Here is an 18335-nt window from a genome sequence, read left to right on the forward strand (position 1 = left end):
TTGTTGGCGTGCCTACACACCAGGACACTCCACCACCTTCACAAGGACCATTAGACACGAACAATAGATGCTAACTCAATCAGAAACAACCATATCCTGTGAAAAGATTATTGAAGAAAAGATCCTGAAGGGGTTTGAAAAAGGAAATTCAAGGAGGATGTTTCCCACCACAGGGGGACCTAGAACTTAGAACGTAGAACAGTAGAACATAGAACGTAGAACATCGAGGCCCTTCAGCCCTCGATGTTGTGCCGGCCTTTTACCCTACACGAAGATCAGACTAAATAGAAAGCGGGCTACACCACCAGTGCTTCACCCGGAGGCTCACTGATGATGTTACCTAGTATGGTGATGAAACATCTGAAAACGAACTTTCCATCTCAGCGAGCAAACTTTCATTCATAACCTCAACCTGAGCTACAAGTCTTCTCAAAACTTGCTATCAGACTAACCTACTTATCCTTTGTTGTACTATCTTCTATGCACCTGTCGAAGAGTCGCTTAAATGTCCCTAATTTATCTAACTCTACTACCACTGCTGGCAGTGCATTCCATGCACCCACCACTCTCTGTGTAAAGAACCTAACTCCGTCATTTCCCCTAACCTTCCTCTAATCACCTTAAAATGATGCCCCCTTATGATAGCCATTTCCACCCTGGGAAAAAGTCTGTGGCTATTCACTCTTATCTATACCTCTCAATATCTTTTACACCTCTATCAACTCACATGGAGACATACTCAACAATCAGTGTCTTTCATTTGAGACAGAGGTGCTGGGATGCAAGTTTGATGTATCATTGTCGTTTGTGGATTTGGGTTGCAAAGTCGAGTTAAATAGATTTTTGGATTTCGGGGTGGCAAAGATTGGTTCTTTCTTTTTAAAGAAAGGGTCAGAAAGTCTTTTAGAATAGGGAGAAAGACAGTCTTTCCAAGAAATTGTGTGACTTCAGCAAAATGACTTCATGAGTTACTCTGTGGGTAAACACTATTTAACGTCATGGAGTGGTGCTCACAGTCTAACCCCTTGGAGATGGTCATCGGCTGCTACTCGGACAGTGTGGAAGTTACCCAGCGCTGACCAGCCCAAGTCTGGATGTTGTTGTGGACACTTTCCGTGTCAGAGATGTGGCAAATAGAAGAGTGTTGGCTCGTTCTGAGGCGTGTGATACAGAGCCATAGAGTCCTAGAGCATGGAGACAGGCCCTTTGGCCTACACTGCTCCGTGCTGACCTAAATGTCCATCCACAGTAACCCCATTTCCTTGCACTTGGCCCATATCCTTCTAATCCTTTCCTGTCCATGCATTTGTCCAAATGCCTTTAAATGTTGTTGGTGAACCCGCCTCAACCATTTCTGCTAGTTCCATAAACGTACCACAGAAGTACTACGCTCTGTGTAAAAGAAAATGTTGCCCCTCAGGCTCCCTTTTATTCTTTGCACTCTAACCTTAAACTGATGCCCTCTAGTCCTCAATTCCCCAACCCTGGGAAGAAGACTGAGAGCATTCACTCTATCCATGCCTCTCATGATCTTATGTCCCCCCCCCTTTATGCTATAAAGAAAGAGGACCTAGCTGGTCCAACCTCTCTCTATAACTCAGATCTATATTTAACCCGAGTTTCTGGTTTCGTCCAGGTCCTGGCACACCCTGCTGGAACCTAGCCAGTGCCCCGTTGGTGGAAATGGCCCAGTGCCTGAGTGATGACAAGGATGAAGGAGACAAGAGGAACGTGCTTGGTGTTGAGTTGACATGTGGTGTCTGTATGGGATTCTACCAGGACCCAGTGCGTCTGCCCTGTGAGCACAGCTTCTGCAAAGTCTGCATTGACCAGGTCTTTGAGAATGTGGAGCCAGAATCAGATTACCGCTGCCCCATCTGCAGGAAGTCCTACCAGAGCAAGCCAAAGATGACCAAGCACCTCGTCCTGGTCAGGCTGGTGGAGGCCTACAACGAGATGATGCACGGTAAAGTGCGTCCCGCCTCCTTGGGTAAGATGCAATTCTTTGATGTGCTTCCTCACTTCTTTAGATGACAACATTATAGAGGAAAAGAAAACATTCACATACACTCTCACACAATAGCTCAGAGGTAATCTTCTCCCCAACTCTGACACCAGAGGTTACAAGTTCAAAACTCTCTTGGGAAACCACAGAAGATATCTCTGCCCATTTCTCCCAATGTTAGTGCTGAGGGAGTGTCGCACTGTCGGCGGGTCAGCGCTGAGGGTGTGCCGCACTGTCGGAGGGTCAGTGCTGAGGGTGTGCCGCACTGTCGGCGGGTCAGCACTGAGGGTGTGCCGCACTGTCGGAGGGTCAGTGCTGAGGGAGCGCCGCACTGTCGGAGGGTCAGTGCTGAGGGAGTGCCGCACTGTCGGAGGGTCAGTGGTGAAGCCTTTGTGTCTGTCGTTGGCCTTAGCCATGTGTTTTATTGACTGCATTGACAAAACATGCTCTCCTGCCCATCTCTGCAGAGAAGGTAGAAGATTCCCACACTGCTGTCGAAAGCAGCCTGGGAGGGAGAACCTGCCGGATTCACTCTGGGGAAGAGTTGACTCATTTATGCTTCAAGGACTGGGAGCTGCTATGCCCCTTGTGTGTATCGAATGATCACCATGTGAACCACACTGCCACGCCATTGGTTCAGGTCACCGAAGATTGGAAGGTAAGGCAACTCGGGCAGACAGCGTGGGAAATAGAGCCCAGTCACTTCAATAATTTCAGTCCGAGACAAGATCTGAAGCAGCAGTATCGTTTATTATACACTTGCAAGTGTGGTGTCTAAAATAGACACACAGAGTTTAGCAAGTGCATATCTTATATACAATTCATTTCTCTTTCCCTCCTCCCATTACTCCTCCCCTGTTTACATCGCCCACTACTCTAAACCCGGCTGTTTATCTCTGGCCTCTTCCGGCCTTGTGCAATACAAAATGTATGTCCTGCTTGGCCATTTCCCCACATCCCTCTGTGGTCCATTGTTATATATCCTCCTCCACTGCCGTCTGCTTCCTTGCTTGCTAAAGCAATATTTCCCACCATTCTTTGCCCATACTGAGCCTTATGATCTCTTGATGGTGGGTTTTCTTTTGTTTTTGCAGAAGCGGGAATCAGATGCTTGTGACTGTTTGTACAAGTATTTCTAGCTTAACCTACACCCCCTCCCCTCACAGCACCTTATCAATTTGTCTGTAACATCTACCATTGTTTGCAGGCACATTTTATTCTTGTATGCACATTTTAGCTAATACAAAAACAGTCATCTATTCCCTTCACAAAGTTTTCATTCTTGTTTACTCAGCTCTTGATCGAAACAATTACACATTAGTGTGAGTTCATTTACCTCGCATAAGCAATTATGATTGCAGAAGTAACACTGCTTTACCTATATCCCACAGACAGGAAGCTGGGAACCATCCAAGAGCTGGTTGGAAATGATGGAAATTCTGTCCATCTGAAGCTGAATATTGCTGCCCCTGCTGGGCTGACGAGATGTAAACAGCCCCAGCCCCAGCCCTTGGTGGGATGATGTTGGAAGCATTCCTGTTGCTTTGGCATTGATGCTGTGACGTGGATGCATTGCTGTGCCGTTAGTCGTTCTCAGTTATTTGAGCAGTGTTTCTTTGGATTGTCATTCATACTGTATCTTAGCTGCAGTTGTGCTGCATCTGTGATGCATTCATGTTACATCTGTGCGACAATTTAGATTAGATTCCCTACCGTGTGGAAACAGGCCCTTCGGCCCAACAAGTCCACACTGTCCCTCCAAAGAGTAACCCACCCAAACCCTTTTTCCCTCTGACTAATGCATCTATTACTATGGGACAATTTCCCATGGCCAATCCACCCTAACCTGCACATCCCTGGGCACTATGGGACAAGATAGCATGGCCAATCCACCCTAACGTGCACATCCCTGGGCACTATGGGACAAGTTAGCATGGCCAATCCACCCTAACGTGCACATCCCTGGGCACTATGGGACAAGTTAGCACGGCCAATCTGCCCTAACCTGCACATCTTTGGACTGTGGGAGGAAACCGGTGAACCCGAAGGAAACCCACGCAGACACGGGAAGAATGTGCAAACTCCATGCAGACAGTTCAATTTATGCAACAGTTCATGCTGCATTTCCTGCAATTCATGCTGAGTCTGTGCTACAGTTTATGCTATAATTCAGGCTGCATTTGTGCTGCAATTCGTGCTGTGCCTGTTTGCAATGTGTGCTGCATCTGCTACAATTCCTGCTGCATCTGCGCTGCAATTCATGCTGCAGCTGTGCCACAGTTTATGCTACAATTTGTGCTGCAATTAATCCTGCATCTGTGATGCAATATGCGCTGCATCTGTGCTGTGATTTATGCTGCATCAGTGCTCAATCCATGCCATGCGGCATGGGTGGACCATACATGCAGGGCTCCTGCATTTTGCTGCAGTTATGTTGGGGTTATCTCGGTGCGACTTTATGTAGCTCCTTTTTGCTTTTCAATTGGCTTTGCATTGCACTGATGCATGGTTTGTGTACAGGTAGAAATGATACTGAGACAAACTGTTGCCTTATAAAATGATAGTCTTTCTTTCTCTCTCTGAGCAGAAAATGCTGCCAAATATTGTTGAAAGTCTGGAAGAAAATCACGCAAAGTTGTCTGTACAGGTCATGCAGTACGCGGAATTGGAGGAGAAGGCAAACGTGAGACAGTTCTCTTTTTTTAAATGTTCCCATCCTTGTTTACTGGCCTGTTTTCCTGAAAAGAAACTTATAGGCTGGTTTCATTGAACTCTTAATACAGTAGGACCCCTGTATCCACGGATTTGGTTTCCACAGTTTCAGTTCTCCACAGTTTACCGCCCCCCTGAAAATATTAAATGGAACATTCCAGAAATAAACGATTCATAAGTTTCAAATTGTTTCAAGTCATAAGTTTCAATTCAAAATATAGGCTTCGCTACTATCCACAGTTTTGGGCATCCGTGGTAGATTTTGGAATGTGACCCTTCGGATAAGGGGAGGGGGGGAGGAACTACTGTACTGTGGATAAGGTGTGACCCAAGGAAGAACTGATTAAATTTTGGATAAAATTCAGATGCAGATCTTGGAAATACTTACTTAAAAATTGGGAGGTGGAGTGGTGTAGTTTTGTTAGTTTGATTTTGAATGTTGTCAATTATCATCAAATATCATGCAGTGTCTCAGCCTGAACAGAGTTTTCAGAGCAGGTTGTTAGATGGGGAATAACTTGCAATGCAAGAAACTCTGCAATGTATCTTAAACAGCGAAATGCGTAGGATTGTAAGTTCTATGGGATGAGCTATTAATTGGAAAGGTTTTCATGCTGAGTAGTTCAAGCTGAACTGAAGTCCCTTCTCTTGTAGAAAGGATGATATTCAAGCAGTAACTTCATTGGTATCTCCACTTAGAGGGAAAGAGCAGTGACGTTCTGCTGAATTTGTCCTCAAAACGTACCCAAGTTCAGACACTTTTTAAGTTATGTTTTCTTTATTAGATTCTAAATTAATGTGAATTGCACTGTACACGGATGGTACACACTTTTCACTGTATTTTATGTTGAATACACGTGACAATAAATTTCTCAAACCAGACTGTTGTGTTTGGTTTTGTGCACTGCAAGTTAGGAAGGACGTCACTGCTTCAGGGAGGGATTTGTACAGAAACCTGCTGTGAAAACTCTGTCCAGGCTTTGGCAGCTAAGATGATTTGTGAAGATGGATCAAGGGAGAGGGACATCTGTTGCGTGGTTAGATCTGAGAGGAAAGAAGATTCGGTAGAGATTTCATTGAGAGTCTTGGACAGGGTAGAGAGCTAACAGCTGTTCCCCGTGGTTGAAGGGTTAGTAGCAAAGGGGGCATAGTTTCAAGGTGAAAGGCAGCAGGTTTCAAGGTGAAAGGCAGCAGGTTTCAAGGGGATTTGAGGAAAACAGTGTTCAGCCAGAGGGTGGTAGGGGTATGGGATGCACTGCTGGGAGGGTAGTTGAGGTGGGAAACCTCACAAACTTCAAAACATACTTGGATGAGAACTTACAGTGCCACAATATTCAAGGCTATGTGCCTAGTGCAGGTGAGAGGGACGACTGTAAAAATTAAAGTAGTTTACAGATCTGATGGGCTGAAGGTCCTCTTCTCGATTATATGATTCTAATGAGGTGTTCAAAGTTATGAGGGGCCTGGACAAAGAGGAAATGGAGAAACCAGAGCGACTGAGTTACAAGGAGAGGCTTAATAGGCTGGGGCTGTTTTCCCTGGAGCGTCAGAGGCTGAGGGGTGACCTTATAGAGGTTTATAAAATCATGAGGGGCATGGATAGGGTAAATAGACAAGGTCTTTTCTTCAGGGTAGGGGAATCCAAAAGTAGAGGTTGTAGGTTTAAGAGTGAGAGGGGTAAAGATTCAAAAGAGACCTAAAGGGCAACTTTTTCACACAGAGGGTGGTGTGTGTGTGGAATGAGCTGCCAGGGGATGTGGTGGAGGTGGGTATAATTAGACCAGATGCATGACTAGGAAAGGATGTGGGCCACGCGCAGGCAAATGGGACTATTTCAGTTTTGGGGTACCTGGTCAGCATAGACAGGTTGGGCCGAAGGGGCTGTTTTCGTGCTGTGTGACTCTAGAAACTGATTAGGATCTGGAGTGCACTTCCCGAGAGTACAGTAGAGCTGCTTCAGTGACCGGCTCCAAAGGAATTGGTTCATTAGAGAGAAACCATGTTGGGGTCCCAGGAGAGGGAGTGGGAATGGCGGCATTGCTCTTCCAAGAGAGCCAGCACAGACCGAATGGGCCAAGTGGATTCTTTCAGTGCTGTAACCTCCTTCCCTGATTAGAGTTGGTTTTATAGAGCAGGTGGGACTAGTTCCTCTTTGTACCTTCTAATCAACCCATTCTGAGGCACGGCTGAACACCTCTAGAGCACATGGCATTTGAACCTGGACCTCTTAACTCAGAGATAGGGACATTACCACCAGACCACACTTAACAAGTTTTAATTTTTTTAAAAATGATTCAGAAAGATGTTGTGAAACTTGAAAAGGTTCAGAAAAGATTTACAAGGATGTTGCCAGGGTTGGAGGATCTGAGCTACAGGGAGAGGCTGAACAGGCTGGGGCTGTTTTCCCTGGAGCGTCGGAGGTTGAGGGGTGACCTTATAGAGGTTTACAAAATTATGAGGGGCATGGATAAGGTGAATAGCCAAGGTCTTTTCTCTGGGGTTGGGGAGTCCAGAACTAGAGGGGCATAGGTTTAGGGTGAGAGGGGGAAGAGATAAAAGAGACCTAAGGGGCAACTTTTTCACACAGAGGGTGGTACGTGTATGGAATGAGCTGCCAGAGGAAGTGGTGGAGGCTGGTACAATTACAACATTTAAGAGGCATTTGGATGGGTATATGAATAGGAAGGGTTTGGGGGGATATGGGCCGGGTGTTGGCAGGTGGGACTAGATTGGGTTGGGATATCTGGTCGGTATGGACGGGTTGGACCGAAGGGTCTGTTTCCATGCTGTCCATCTCTATGACTCTATGTAACCTATTCTTCCTCATCAGTCTGTTCAGAGGTGTTATTCCACAGCTCAGGAGCAGTGGGATGTGAATGCTGGACTCCCAGTCTAGGGGTAGGGACACTACCTCTACACCACAAGAACCCTACAGGGTGCACTTCGATGCCTGACTGACTGCATGTGTTGTCCTCATGTTCAGGTGGAGATCGCTGATGCCAAGGACAGGGCAGAAGGTCAGATCGATCGCCTGATCGAGTTCCTGCAGAACGAGAAGGAGCGGTTGATGATTGACATGCAACACGTCGGGAATGACCACCTCGATTCCATTCACGGCCTCCAGGCACAGGCCACGCACAGGCTGGAACACTGCGAGGATACCATCCAATCGTTCCGGGAGGCATCCAGACTTCGGGACAACTTCGAGTTTGTCAGAGTATGACGTTTCTGATTCAATCACTGATTTGAGTTTTCTGCTCCAGTTCTTTCCTGTGCGTTCCTCCCTCCTGTCTCTCCTCTAGGCTATGTGTGACTCGTCTTTCTTGCTCTCTCTGCATGAGGGTCTTGTGTGTGTATGTATCACCTGCCACCGAGTTTCTCCAGTTGGATTGTTGCTGCTGTCTCTCTCTCTCTCTCTCTCTTTCTCTGTGAATGTGTGTGTGTGTGTCCGTGTGTCTGTGTGTGTCCGTGTCCGTGTGTGTGTGTGTCCGTGTCCGTGTGTGTGTCCGTGTCCGTGTGTGTGTCCGTGTCCGTGTGTGTCCGTGTCCGTGTGTGTGTGTGTGTGTGTCCGTGTGTGTCCGTCCGTGTGTGTGTGAGAGAGAGACTGAGAGAGAGAGAGAGAGAGAGAGAGAGACTGTTATTGCTTGTCTTTATGTTTCTGCTGTGTCTGTATCTCTGTGAGACCATTTTCCTGCTGTCTGTTTGTCTCTGTTTTTGCTGGCTGTCTCTCTCTGACTGTACCTGTTTATTTCTCCTGTCTCTTTTTCTATCTCTGAGATTGTGTGTTTGTTTCTGTCTGCCTCTCGATAAATGTATCTGTCTGCTGTCTATCTGTGTGACTGTGTCTACATGTCTGTCTGTCTCTCTCTGTCTGCTGTCTCTTTCTCTGTTACTGTGTCCATGTTTGTGCTGTCTCTGTCTCTGAGAGGCAGACAGACCATCTCTGTCTATCTGTGTTTCTACTATCTCTTTCCCTGTCAGACTGTCTCACTCTGTGTTTCTGCTGTCCCTCTGTGACTCTGTCTGTCTCTATCTCTGTGAGACTGTGTTCGTCTCTGTTTTGGCTGTCTCTCTGTAACTGCTGTGTGTATCTATCTCTGTGAGACAGAGAAAACACATCTAATTTGTATAACCCCTGAAGTCTAAGTATAATTTTTGTAAACCTACACTGTACTCCCACCAAGATGTATATATTCTGCCTAAGGTGTGGTGCCCAAGTAGGATCCAAACACGGTTTTGTATAACTACAGCATAACTTCTGCATCTCTGTACTCTGTTTCTCTAGATATAGAGGCCAAAATTCCAGTAGCTTTCTTGGTTATTTTCTACACCTGATCAAGACATTTTAAAGGTCTATGTACCTGAATCCTCAAGTCTGTGTGGACATTGTATTTAAGAATTAGAATTAGAATCCCTGCAGTGTGGAAACAGGCCATTTGGCTCAACAAGTCTACACTGACCCTCCGAAGAGTAACTCACCCAGACCCCTTCCATACACCTATTACAGTACATTACCTCTGACTCATGCACCTGACCTACACATCCCTGAACACTATGGGCAATTTAGCATGGCCAATTCACTGAGGCTTTGCACATCTTTGGACTGTGGGAGGAAACCGGAGCACCCAGAGGAAACCCACGCAGACACAGGGAGAATGTGCAAACTCCACACAGACAGTCACCTGAGGCTGGAATTGAACCCAGGTCCCTGGCACTATGCAGCAGCAGTGCGAACCACTGAGTCATTATGCCACCCCAATTTAACTTCAATCCATTGAGACTGTCAGTCCCTGATCTACCCTGTGGGGAACATGTCCAACATGAGGATTTTTATTCTTGGGTGTGTGAATTTTCGATTTCTCTCTGAATGTATGTTTGCTAGCGTGCATGTGTAAATGCTCGAGTAATCCACAGTTGGCACAAGCATGCTTCTGTATGAGTCAGTGCAGGTATAAGTTTGAGTGCTATCATGTACATGTGGAAGTGAGTGAGTGTCAATGTTGAGAGAGGGGAGTGTGCCTGTGTGAATCATTCCAGGTAACAAATGGTCATGTACCATTCTTTGTGTTCCAGGGTATGATGGAGTTCATGCAGAGGTAAGATTTCTAATGTACATGTAGGGAATAAAGGGAATATAGTAAAACCATGCTAATTCGAATGTCAGAGGTGGTGCTTTAAGATCGAAAAGGTAACCATTATAAAACCTGATTTGCCTGAAAGTTTGTTTTGTGTTGAAAAAGATTGAAAACACAATGACGCAGCAACAATGTAAGAATTTAAAGTCATAGAGATGTACAGCACGGAAACAGACCCCTTCGTCCAACTTGTACGTGCCAACCAGATATCCTGAACTCATCTAGTCCCATTTGCCAGCACTTGGTCCATATCCCTTTACACAACTGTTGAATAATGCTGGGATCTTGTTCTAGAAAAGCTCAATCACCTGTGTCTGCTCAGCATATGTTGCCTTTGATTGAATCCCATTGTCTGTGTGCAGTTTTTGTGGTGGAGGGAGGGATTGTGATGGATCACAGCTGCTTTCATGCGGGCAGGGTTTCACTAGACCCTCTTCCTTCCTTCTCTCAAAGTGTTTTGTCCACTTTCCTAATCCACACTTCAAAAATGCTGAAACATCAAAGAGCAATCTGGTAAAAGATAGTAAAGCAGAGTACAGATTTTAGTTTTATTTACTCACATGATGTGTGCATTGCTGGATAAGTCTACCCTAATTGTCAACCACATTACTGAGGATGTGGAGTTACATGTAGGCCAGACCAAATAAGGATGGCAGCTTCCTTATTAAAGGATATTAGTGAACCAGGTGGGGTTTTTTTTACCCCCTGACAATCAGCAACAGATACATGGTCATCATAAGATTCTTAATTCCAGATTTTGCAGCAGTAGTAGACTCGCCAACTTTAAGGACATTTAAATGTTCATTGGATATATGGATCATAATGGAACAGTGTAGGTTAGATGGGCTTCAGATTAGTTTCATAGGTCAGTGCAACATTGAGGGCCGAAGGGCCTGTGCTGCATTATAATGTTCTCTGTTCCTCCTTATTGAATTCATATCCCAACATCTTCCATGGTGGGATTTGAACCCGTGTCTCCAGAACATTACCTGGGTCTCCAGATTAACAATCCAGTCATAATATCGCCAGGCCATCGCCAAGTGGCATTATCATTATCAGTATTAAAGATCTCTCCTGGTGCCTCTCATTGGAGGACTTGGCCCAGACCACCTCTATCGGTTTGCCTGTGATTTTGGGCTCCATCAGGGTCTAACTGTGCTCCAGTTTTGCTTGGTGTGGTCATATGACAAGCACACATGAGGCTGACAAATCCAGAATGATCAGTTTGAGACTTTGGTTGATCACGGATATCCCTTTTTTTCTGGATTTCCTGGTCTGCTGGTCGGAATGACTGGCTGACTCGCTTTGGCACAACTGCCGATTTGGCAACTCTGAATGTGACTCATCGTGGTTTCACTGTAATTCGACACAGACAAGCAGAGAATATCAGGGATTATGATAGTTAGGAATAGTTGGGAATGTGAGAGAAACATTGACAATGAGAGGGAATTTAGGAATTAGAGGGGGAATAATCGACCCTGGAGTGTGGGAAGTGGATGAGCACCAGTTGACTGCACGGCTTGTTTGAGACATAGAGTGCCATCAACAATATGGTTCAATAACCTTTCTGATTGAAGTCGCCATGAAAGCCCTTCAACATTTCCCTTTGCCTGAGGGCTGGTAACCATCTGGTTAAACTCACCACCAGTCATGGCTATGTGTCTCTCTCTCCCTCTCTAAAGGGAGAGCAGCTTGGGAAAGTCAGATGGACAGGGATCAGGAATCTCAGGCAGATGGAGAGGGATTTGGGCGAGTCAGATGGACTGAGATTGGAACAGTCAGACAGACAGGGACTGGGTGATTCGGACACACGGACTGGTTGAGTCAAACACAGGGATTGGGTGAGTCAGACGCACAGGGACTGACAGAGTCAGGCGGACAAGGACTGGGAAAGTCATATGGACAGGGACCGGGAGAGTCAGACTGTATATAATCAAGGATTGGATTATATCAGGCAGACAGAGAGAGATTTGGGAGAGTCAGATGGAGAGGGATTGGGAGAGTCAGACAAAAAATGGGAGATTTAAACACAGAGGGAAAAGCAACCTGTCACACTTTTATCAGTTTCTTTTTTAACTGAATTCAAATTCTAAGACTATCACATTGGAAACTATGAGTGATGGGGATTGGGAGAGTTTATTGGATTGGAAAGGAATCCCAGGGAAAAGCCAGCACCACTGCCCAACACCACACAGCCTGGGCCAGTGATAAACAGAGTTTCCAAATAGATTGTCCCAAACAGAACAGGATTCTGAGATCAAATGACAGCATGGAGAAGATGGGCAAAATGACCTGTTTCTGCCAGGATTAGGCACTGTATGTAGTTATTACATTTCTAAACATCACCTTCTCACTTCCTTGTTTATATCTGATCCTACAGGATGGAAACACTGATCATTTCCCCAGATGATGACATTGTTCAACCCAGCCTAAATTTTGATGGGATTCCTTTACCTTCAGTCCTTCAAGCGTGGAAAAATGAGGACTTGGAGGAAGAAGGGGAGGGGGAGGAGGAGGAGGAGGAGGAGGATGACAATGAAGATGAGTTGTCTGTCAATGATGATGATGAAAATGAGGATTTTTGTCAACTTCAATCTTTGCATTACTCTGGTTTGGTTTAAGTTTAATAGAGGAAGTTCATTAGAATTTGAAACAGGCCATTTGTGCTCAATGCAATATTTCTGTGGTGTAATTTTTTTATTTGATTTGATGTGAACATGAGACTGCTGCATCCCACTGGGGAAGGTTGTATAACATTCAATTTCATTTCTTGGGTAGAGAAGCAGTCCATATTCACGGATAGCAACACTTGACAAGCAGAGAATATCAGGGACTGTGATAGTTAGGAATAGTTGGGAATGTGAGAGAAACATTGACAACGAAAGGGAATTTAGGAATTAGAGGGGGAATAATAGACTGATGAGGAGTTTAAGAACATGCATGTTACACAGTGGCAGCCAATGATCAAACATATGCCCATGACACACAACAGCATTACCATCAATGAATCCTCCACTAGCAATGTCCTGAGAGCGACCATTGAGCAGAAACTGAACTGGACTCATCATCCAGCACTGCTGCCTCACACTGCCAGAGACCCAGGTTCAATTCCCACCTCAGGCAACTGTCTGTGTGGAGTTTGCACATTCTCCCCGTGTCTGCGCGGGTTTCCTCCGGGTGCTTCGGTTTCCTCCCACAGTCCAAAAATGTGCATTTTAGGTAAATTGCCCGTAGTGTTAGGTGAAGGGGTAAATGTAGGGGAATGTGTTTGGGTGGGTTACTCTTCAGAGGGTCGGTGTGGACTTGTTGGGTCGAGAGGTCTGTTTCCACACTGTAGGTAATCTAATCTAATTGTGTGGTGTTAGGCAGCCAGTTTCAAAACAGTTTCTACCCTACTGTTGCTAGAATACTGAAAGGACTCACAAACTCTGAACATTCACCTGTACCTGTGTTTTTGTTTCTGCCGCTGTTTACCGATTATTTACTTATCCATGCTACTTAACTCTGTGATCTGCCTGTATTGCTCACAACACAAAGCTTTCCTTGGTACATGTGACAAAAAAATTCAAATTCACAATTCAATTCAATATAAATGCAATGGCTATAAAACATTTCAGGGAATCCTACAGCAAGTAATTTGCCTCCTGTTCACCATCAACAAGGAGACAAGTCAGGAGTGTCGTAGTGTCATACAACATGGAAACAGACTCTTTGTCTGTGCCAACTAGATATCCTAAACTCATCCAGTCCCATTTGTGATGGAATACTTCCCATTTGCCTGGATGAGTGTGACTCCAATATTCAAGCTCAATACGATTTAAAGATAAATCCTTTTGATCAGCACCACATTCATTAATCTACACGATCACCCTCCAACACCAGCACACAGTGGCAGCAGTCTCGACCAAACTATAAAATTCACTGCAGCTATTCACCAAAGATCCTCAGGCAGCACCTTCCAAACCCATAACCACTTCCATCTAGAAGGTTGAGGGCAGCAGATACATGGGAACACCACCCCCTGCAAGTTCCCCTTTGAGCCACTCTCCATCCTGATTTGGAAAGTTATCGCCTTTCCTTCAGAGTTTTTGGGTTTAACTCCTGGAATCCAGTCTCTCAGGGCACTGTGGATCTACTCCCAGCACGTGGAGTGCAACAGTTCAAGGGGCAGCTAAGAAGAAATAAGAAATACTGACCTTGCTAGTAATCCTCATGTTCCGTGAAGGAAAATATGGAAAAAAGGTGGTGATGGTAGCTCAGTGGTTAGCACAGCTACCTCATGGCACCAGGGACCTGGGTTTGATTCCAGCTTGCGTGGGTTTGCTTTGGGTTCTACAGTTTCCTCCCACGGTCTGAAGATGTGCAAGTTAGGGTGGATTGGCCATGTTAAGTTGGCTATAGTGTCCAGGGATGTGCAGGTTAGGTGGATAAGCCATGGGAAATACAGGGTTACAGGGATAAGGTGGGAGGCTGGTTCAGGGTGGGATGCTCTTCAGAGGGTGAATTTGATGGGCCTAACAGCCTGCTTCCTCACTGTAAAGGTTCTATATTTCTATGATTTTTAGTGACTTGGATTTTGTTGATGGGGAAAGCTGGTGGAGAGAGGAGGTAGAGAGGTGGGACAGTGAGTCTTCTGGTAGCCTGTGTTTCACTGGCAGGTTCCAAATACCTGATGACTCACGGCCAGTCTTTAAACTGGTTGTGATTGCACTGTGTGAATTATTTCCAAAATCAACTGAATTTATGGGACAACAATGCAGAGTAGGATTCGCTCAATTATGGGTGGTTTGTGAAGGACCTCGAAGACACTGTGGTTTCGACATGGAATAACAGGTGCTCCAAACAGGATGGAAATGGGATATAATGTCATTGTGAATCTGATGTGGAAATATTTTGTTTTCATCTAATTGAAAATGACCTTATTGGTTGTATATTGTATCCTATCACGGCTCTACCTCCTCCCATAGACTATTCATCCTCCAACATATCAAGGTGTCCACCCTACCCATTTTGGTTCATCACAACAAGTTTGTGCAGCATAGGGTTTTAGAGCATATACATGCACCATTAGGCCAAACCAATCCATGCTGGTATTCATGCTTGCCTCCTTTAAATCTCCCACCCTGACAATCTATTCTCATCACCCTCACTGTTTCTCTCACCTGTCCTTAAGTGTTTCAAGGCTATTCACTTCAACCATTTTCCCTCAGGTAGCATGTTCCACATTCTCCCAGTCTCCATCACAGAACCATTTGGTCCATTGTGTTTACACCAGCTTCGCACATGAGCATCATTACCTACTGCCAATCTCGTGATATTTTCTCATGTTGTTGAACTTTATTTCTATCTATATAATCATCTCATGCTGTCCCAGGCAGCGTGTTCTATACCGCAACTACGAGCTCTGTGAGAAAACTTTTCCTCATTTCACATTTGCTTCTTTTGCAAATCGCTTTAACTCTAGGCTTTTTTTTATCCTTTTCTAAGCACAGTTCCCTTCCACCCTCACCTACTCTATCCAATCCCTTCATTATTTTGAAAACTTCTATCAAATCTCCCCTCAGCCATCTCACAGGGAGACCAGTCTCAGCTTCTTTGATCTGAGGGGATAACTGAAGTTCTCATTCCTGGATCTATTCTTGTAAACTGTTTCTGTGTTGTCTCTGATGTGTTCACATCCTTCCCACAATAAGGCATTTGCAACTGTATACAATATTCCAACTGAGTCTAACAAATGTCTTGTATAAATTTAACCTCATATCTCTGCTCTTGTACACTGAATGCTTTAACGTATTTCTCAACCGTCCTGCCACCTTCAATGATCTGGGTAAATATAAATCCAGGTCCCCCTGCTCCTGCACCCCTTTCAGAATTGCACCCCTGATTTTATATTTTCTTCCAATATTCTTCCAATCAAAGTGCATCACCTCCCACTTCTCTGCATCAAACCTCATCTGTCACCTCCACAAACATGTTAATGTCCGTCCGGAGTTTCACATTGACATCTTCAGAGCTTACAATTCATCCAAGTTTACTTCCATCTGCAAACTTTGAACGTATCACTTCGCATCAAGCTCCAGATCATTAATATGTAGCAGGAAAAGCAAGTGCCCTAATATTGACCCCTGGGGATCTTCACTGCAAAACTTTCTCCCGCCTAAAGAACATTCATGAACCATCAGTTAGAGAATTTTAGGTTTTGTTTTCCAGTTACGAGCTCATCCTTTATTCTCTCCCCCTCACAGAGGTTAACTGGCAATCAGAATTTTGATAAATCTGATAAATGTACAGCAATTGATCAATGTTAAAACAACATTTTTATGGTAGTTAATGGAAGCATTGAAATGAACTCGCAACAAATCCAAATATTAGCTTTGAATCATAACAGCAGATTATTTAAACAAACAACTAATAAAGAAGACTGCAACAAAAGAAGAACCAGTTTCTGCAATTTGATATCATTAAGAGTAGTTGGTATTGAAAGAATGAGTGATTGTTTGTGTCAGTATTTACTTTATCATTCAGAACCACTTGGGAGCCAACATGTTCAAAGATGATCAGCTGTGTGCCACAAGGATCAGTGCTGGGTTCACTGCTTTTTGTCATTTATATAAATGATTTGAATGCAAAGATAGGAGGTACAGTTAGTAAGTTTGCAGATGATGCCAAAATTGGAGGTGTAGTGGTCAGTGAAGAAGGTTACCTCAGAGTACAATGTGGTTTTGATCAGATGGACCAATGAGCTTGGGAGTGACAGATGGAGTTTAATTTAGATAAATGTGAGGTGCTGCATTTTGGAAAAGCCAATCCTGTACACTTAATGGTAAGGTCCTGGGGAGTGTTTCTGAACAAAGAGATCTTGGAGTGCAAGTTCATAATTCATTGTAAGTGGAGTCGCAGGTGGGTAAGATAGTGAAGAAGGTGTTTGGTATCCTTGCCTTTATTGGTTAATGCATTGAGTATAGAAATTGGGAAGTCATGTTGCAGCTATAAAGTACATTGGTTAGGCACTTTTGTAATGTTGCGTTCTATTCTGGTCTTCCTGCTACAGGAAAGGTGCTGTGAACCTTGAAAGGGTGCAGAAAAGATTCAAGGATGTTACCAGGATTGGAGTGTGAGAGCATTAGGGAGAGGCTGAATAGACAGGAGTGTCAGAAGCTGAGGAGTGATCTTATAAAAGTTTATGAAATCATGAGGGGCATGAATAGGGTAAATATGGAATGTCTTTCCCCCCAGGATAGTGAAGTTCAAAATTAGAGGGCATAGATTCAAGGTGAGAGGGGACACTTACACGCAGAGGGTGGTGTATGGAATAAGCTGCCAGACAAAGTGATGAAGGCTATTACAATTATGACATTGATGAGGCATCTGGATGGGTATATGAATAGGAAGAATTTATTCTGTTGAGATAGGTAGTTATTGAATTGCTAATTGATCATTTTAGAATGAGGAGACAACAACCTAAGAATTAGGACCCAACCATTCGAAAGAGCTGTTAGGAAGCACTTCTATAAACAGGGTAGTGGAGCTTGGGAATTCTCTTCCTCAAACAGCTGTCAATGTTAAATTTAAATCTCAGATATTCCACTTTTTAAGTAAGACTCCCAAGGGATATGGGCCCAAGGCAGGTATATGGAGTTAGACCATAGATCAACTATGACCTTATTGAATCACAGAAGAGGCTTGAGGAAATGAATGGCTTACTCCTATTCCTATGTGTCTGTATCAAAGGCTATTCAAATAAGGAGATGTTCACATTGAACAAAATAGACCTCTTCAGTGAAGGGGACATATGGGGTGCACAGTGGTTTGCATTGCTGCCTCACAGCATCAAGGACCCAGGTTCGATTCGAGATTTGGGCAACTGTGTATGTTAAGTTTGCATGTTCTCCCAGTATTTGCCAGGTGGCTTCAATTTCCTCCTGCAGTCCAAGTTGTGCAGATTAGTTATATTGGTCATGATGAATTGCCCATAGTGTCCAGGAATGTGCAAGTGGATTAACCATCAAAAACGCAGGGTGAGAGTATGAGTGGCTTGCTCTTTGGAGAGTCAGTGTAGTCTCGACAGGCTCCCACACAGTGGGCATTCTATATTTTTCAAACCCCATTAAGCGTATTTGAGCCACAGTCTTTGCACCCCGAGCTCTCCTAGAAATATTTTCTAATCCACTTGTTCCAAGATGTTATTCCACATTTCTGGAGCGGTTACGACTTGAACCTTGGTCTCCTATTTGGACAGACACATTGTTAGAGGGAACTGGACCAAATGCGGGCAAGTGGAACCAGCTGAGTGGGCACCATGGTCAGCACTGACCAGTTTGGGCCTAAGAGCCTGTTGCATTTCTCTAAGACTCCTGGTCAAGCGTTGAGGCGGAGGTGTCACCTTAAACACGTCTCCCCCCCCCCCCGCCCCCCCCCTCCATCCAAAGACCCAAACCACGAGGTCATGGCGCGGGGAGCGGCACGTGACCAAAGTTCCGTCA

General features: G+C 44.8%; 1 protein-coding gene across 1 annotated transcript in view; it reads left to right on the top strand.

Annotated features, from left to right (window-relative positions):
- The window catches only part of LOC140458959 (uncharacterized), a 41365-nt gene extending 25094 nt beyond the window's left edge, over positions 1-16271 (top strand). The window contains exons 8-13 of the mRNA XM_072553695.1: positions 1637-1990; positions 2473-2663; positions 4593-4688; positions 7701-7934; positions 9791-9813; positions 12233-16271. Of these exons, the coding sequence (XP_072409796.1) occupies positions 1637-1990; positions 2473-2663; positions 4593-4688; positions 7701-7934; positions 9791-9813; positions 12233-12473 (1139 nt within the window). The 3' untranslated portion in view covers positions 12474-16271. The remainder of the gene's footprint in view (positions 1-1636; positions 1991-2472; positions 2664-4592; positions 4689-7700; positions 7935-9790; positions 9814-12232) is intronic.
- The last annotated feature ends 2064 nt before the right edge of the window (positions 16272-18335 follow it).

Source organism: Chiloscyllium punctatum, chromosome 34 (genome assembly GCF_047496795.1).
Source record: "Chiloscyllium punctatum isolate Juve2018m chromosome 34, sChiPun1.3, whole genome shotgun sequence".
In the NCBI taxonomy this organism is placed as follows: domain Eukaryota; kingdom Metazoa; phylum Chordata; class Chondrichthyes; order Orectolobiformes; family Hemiscylliidae; genus Chiloscyllium; species Chiloscyllium punctatum.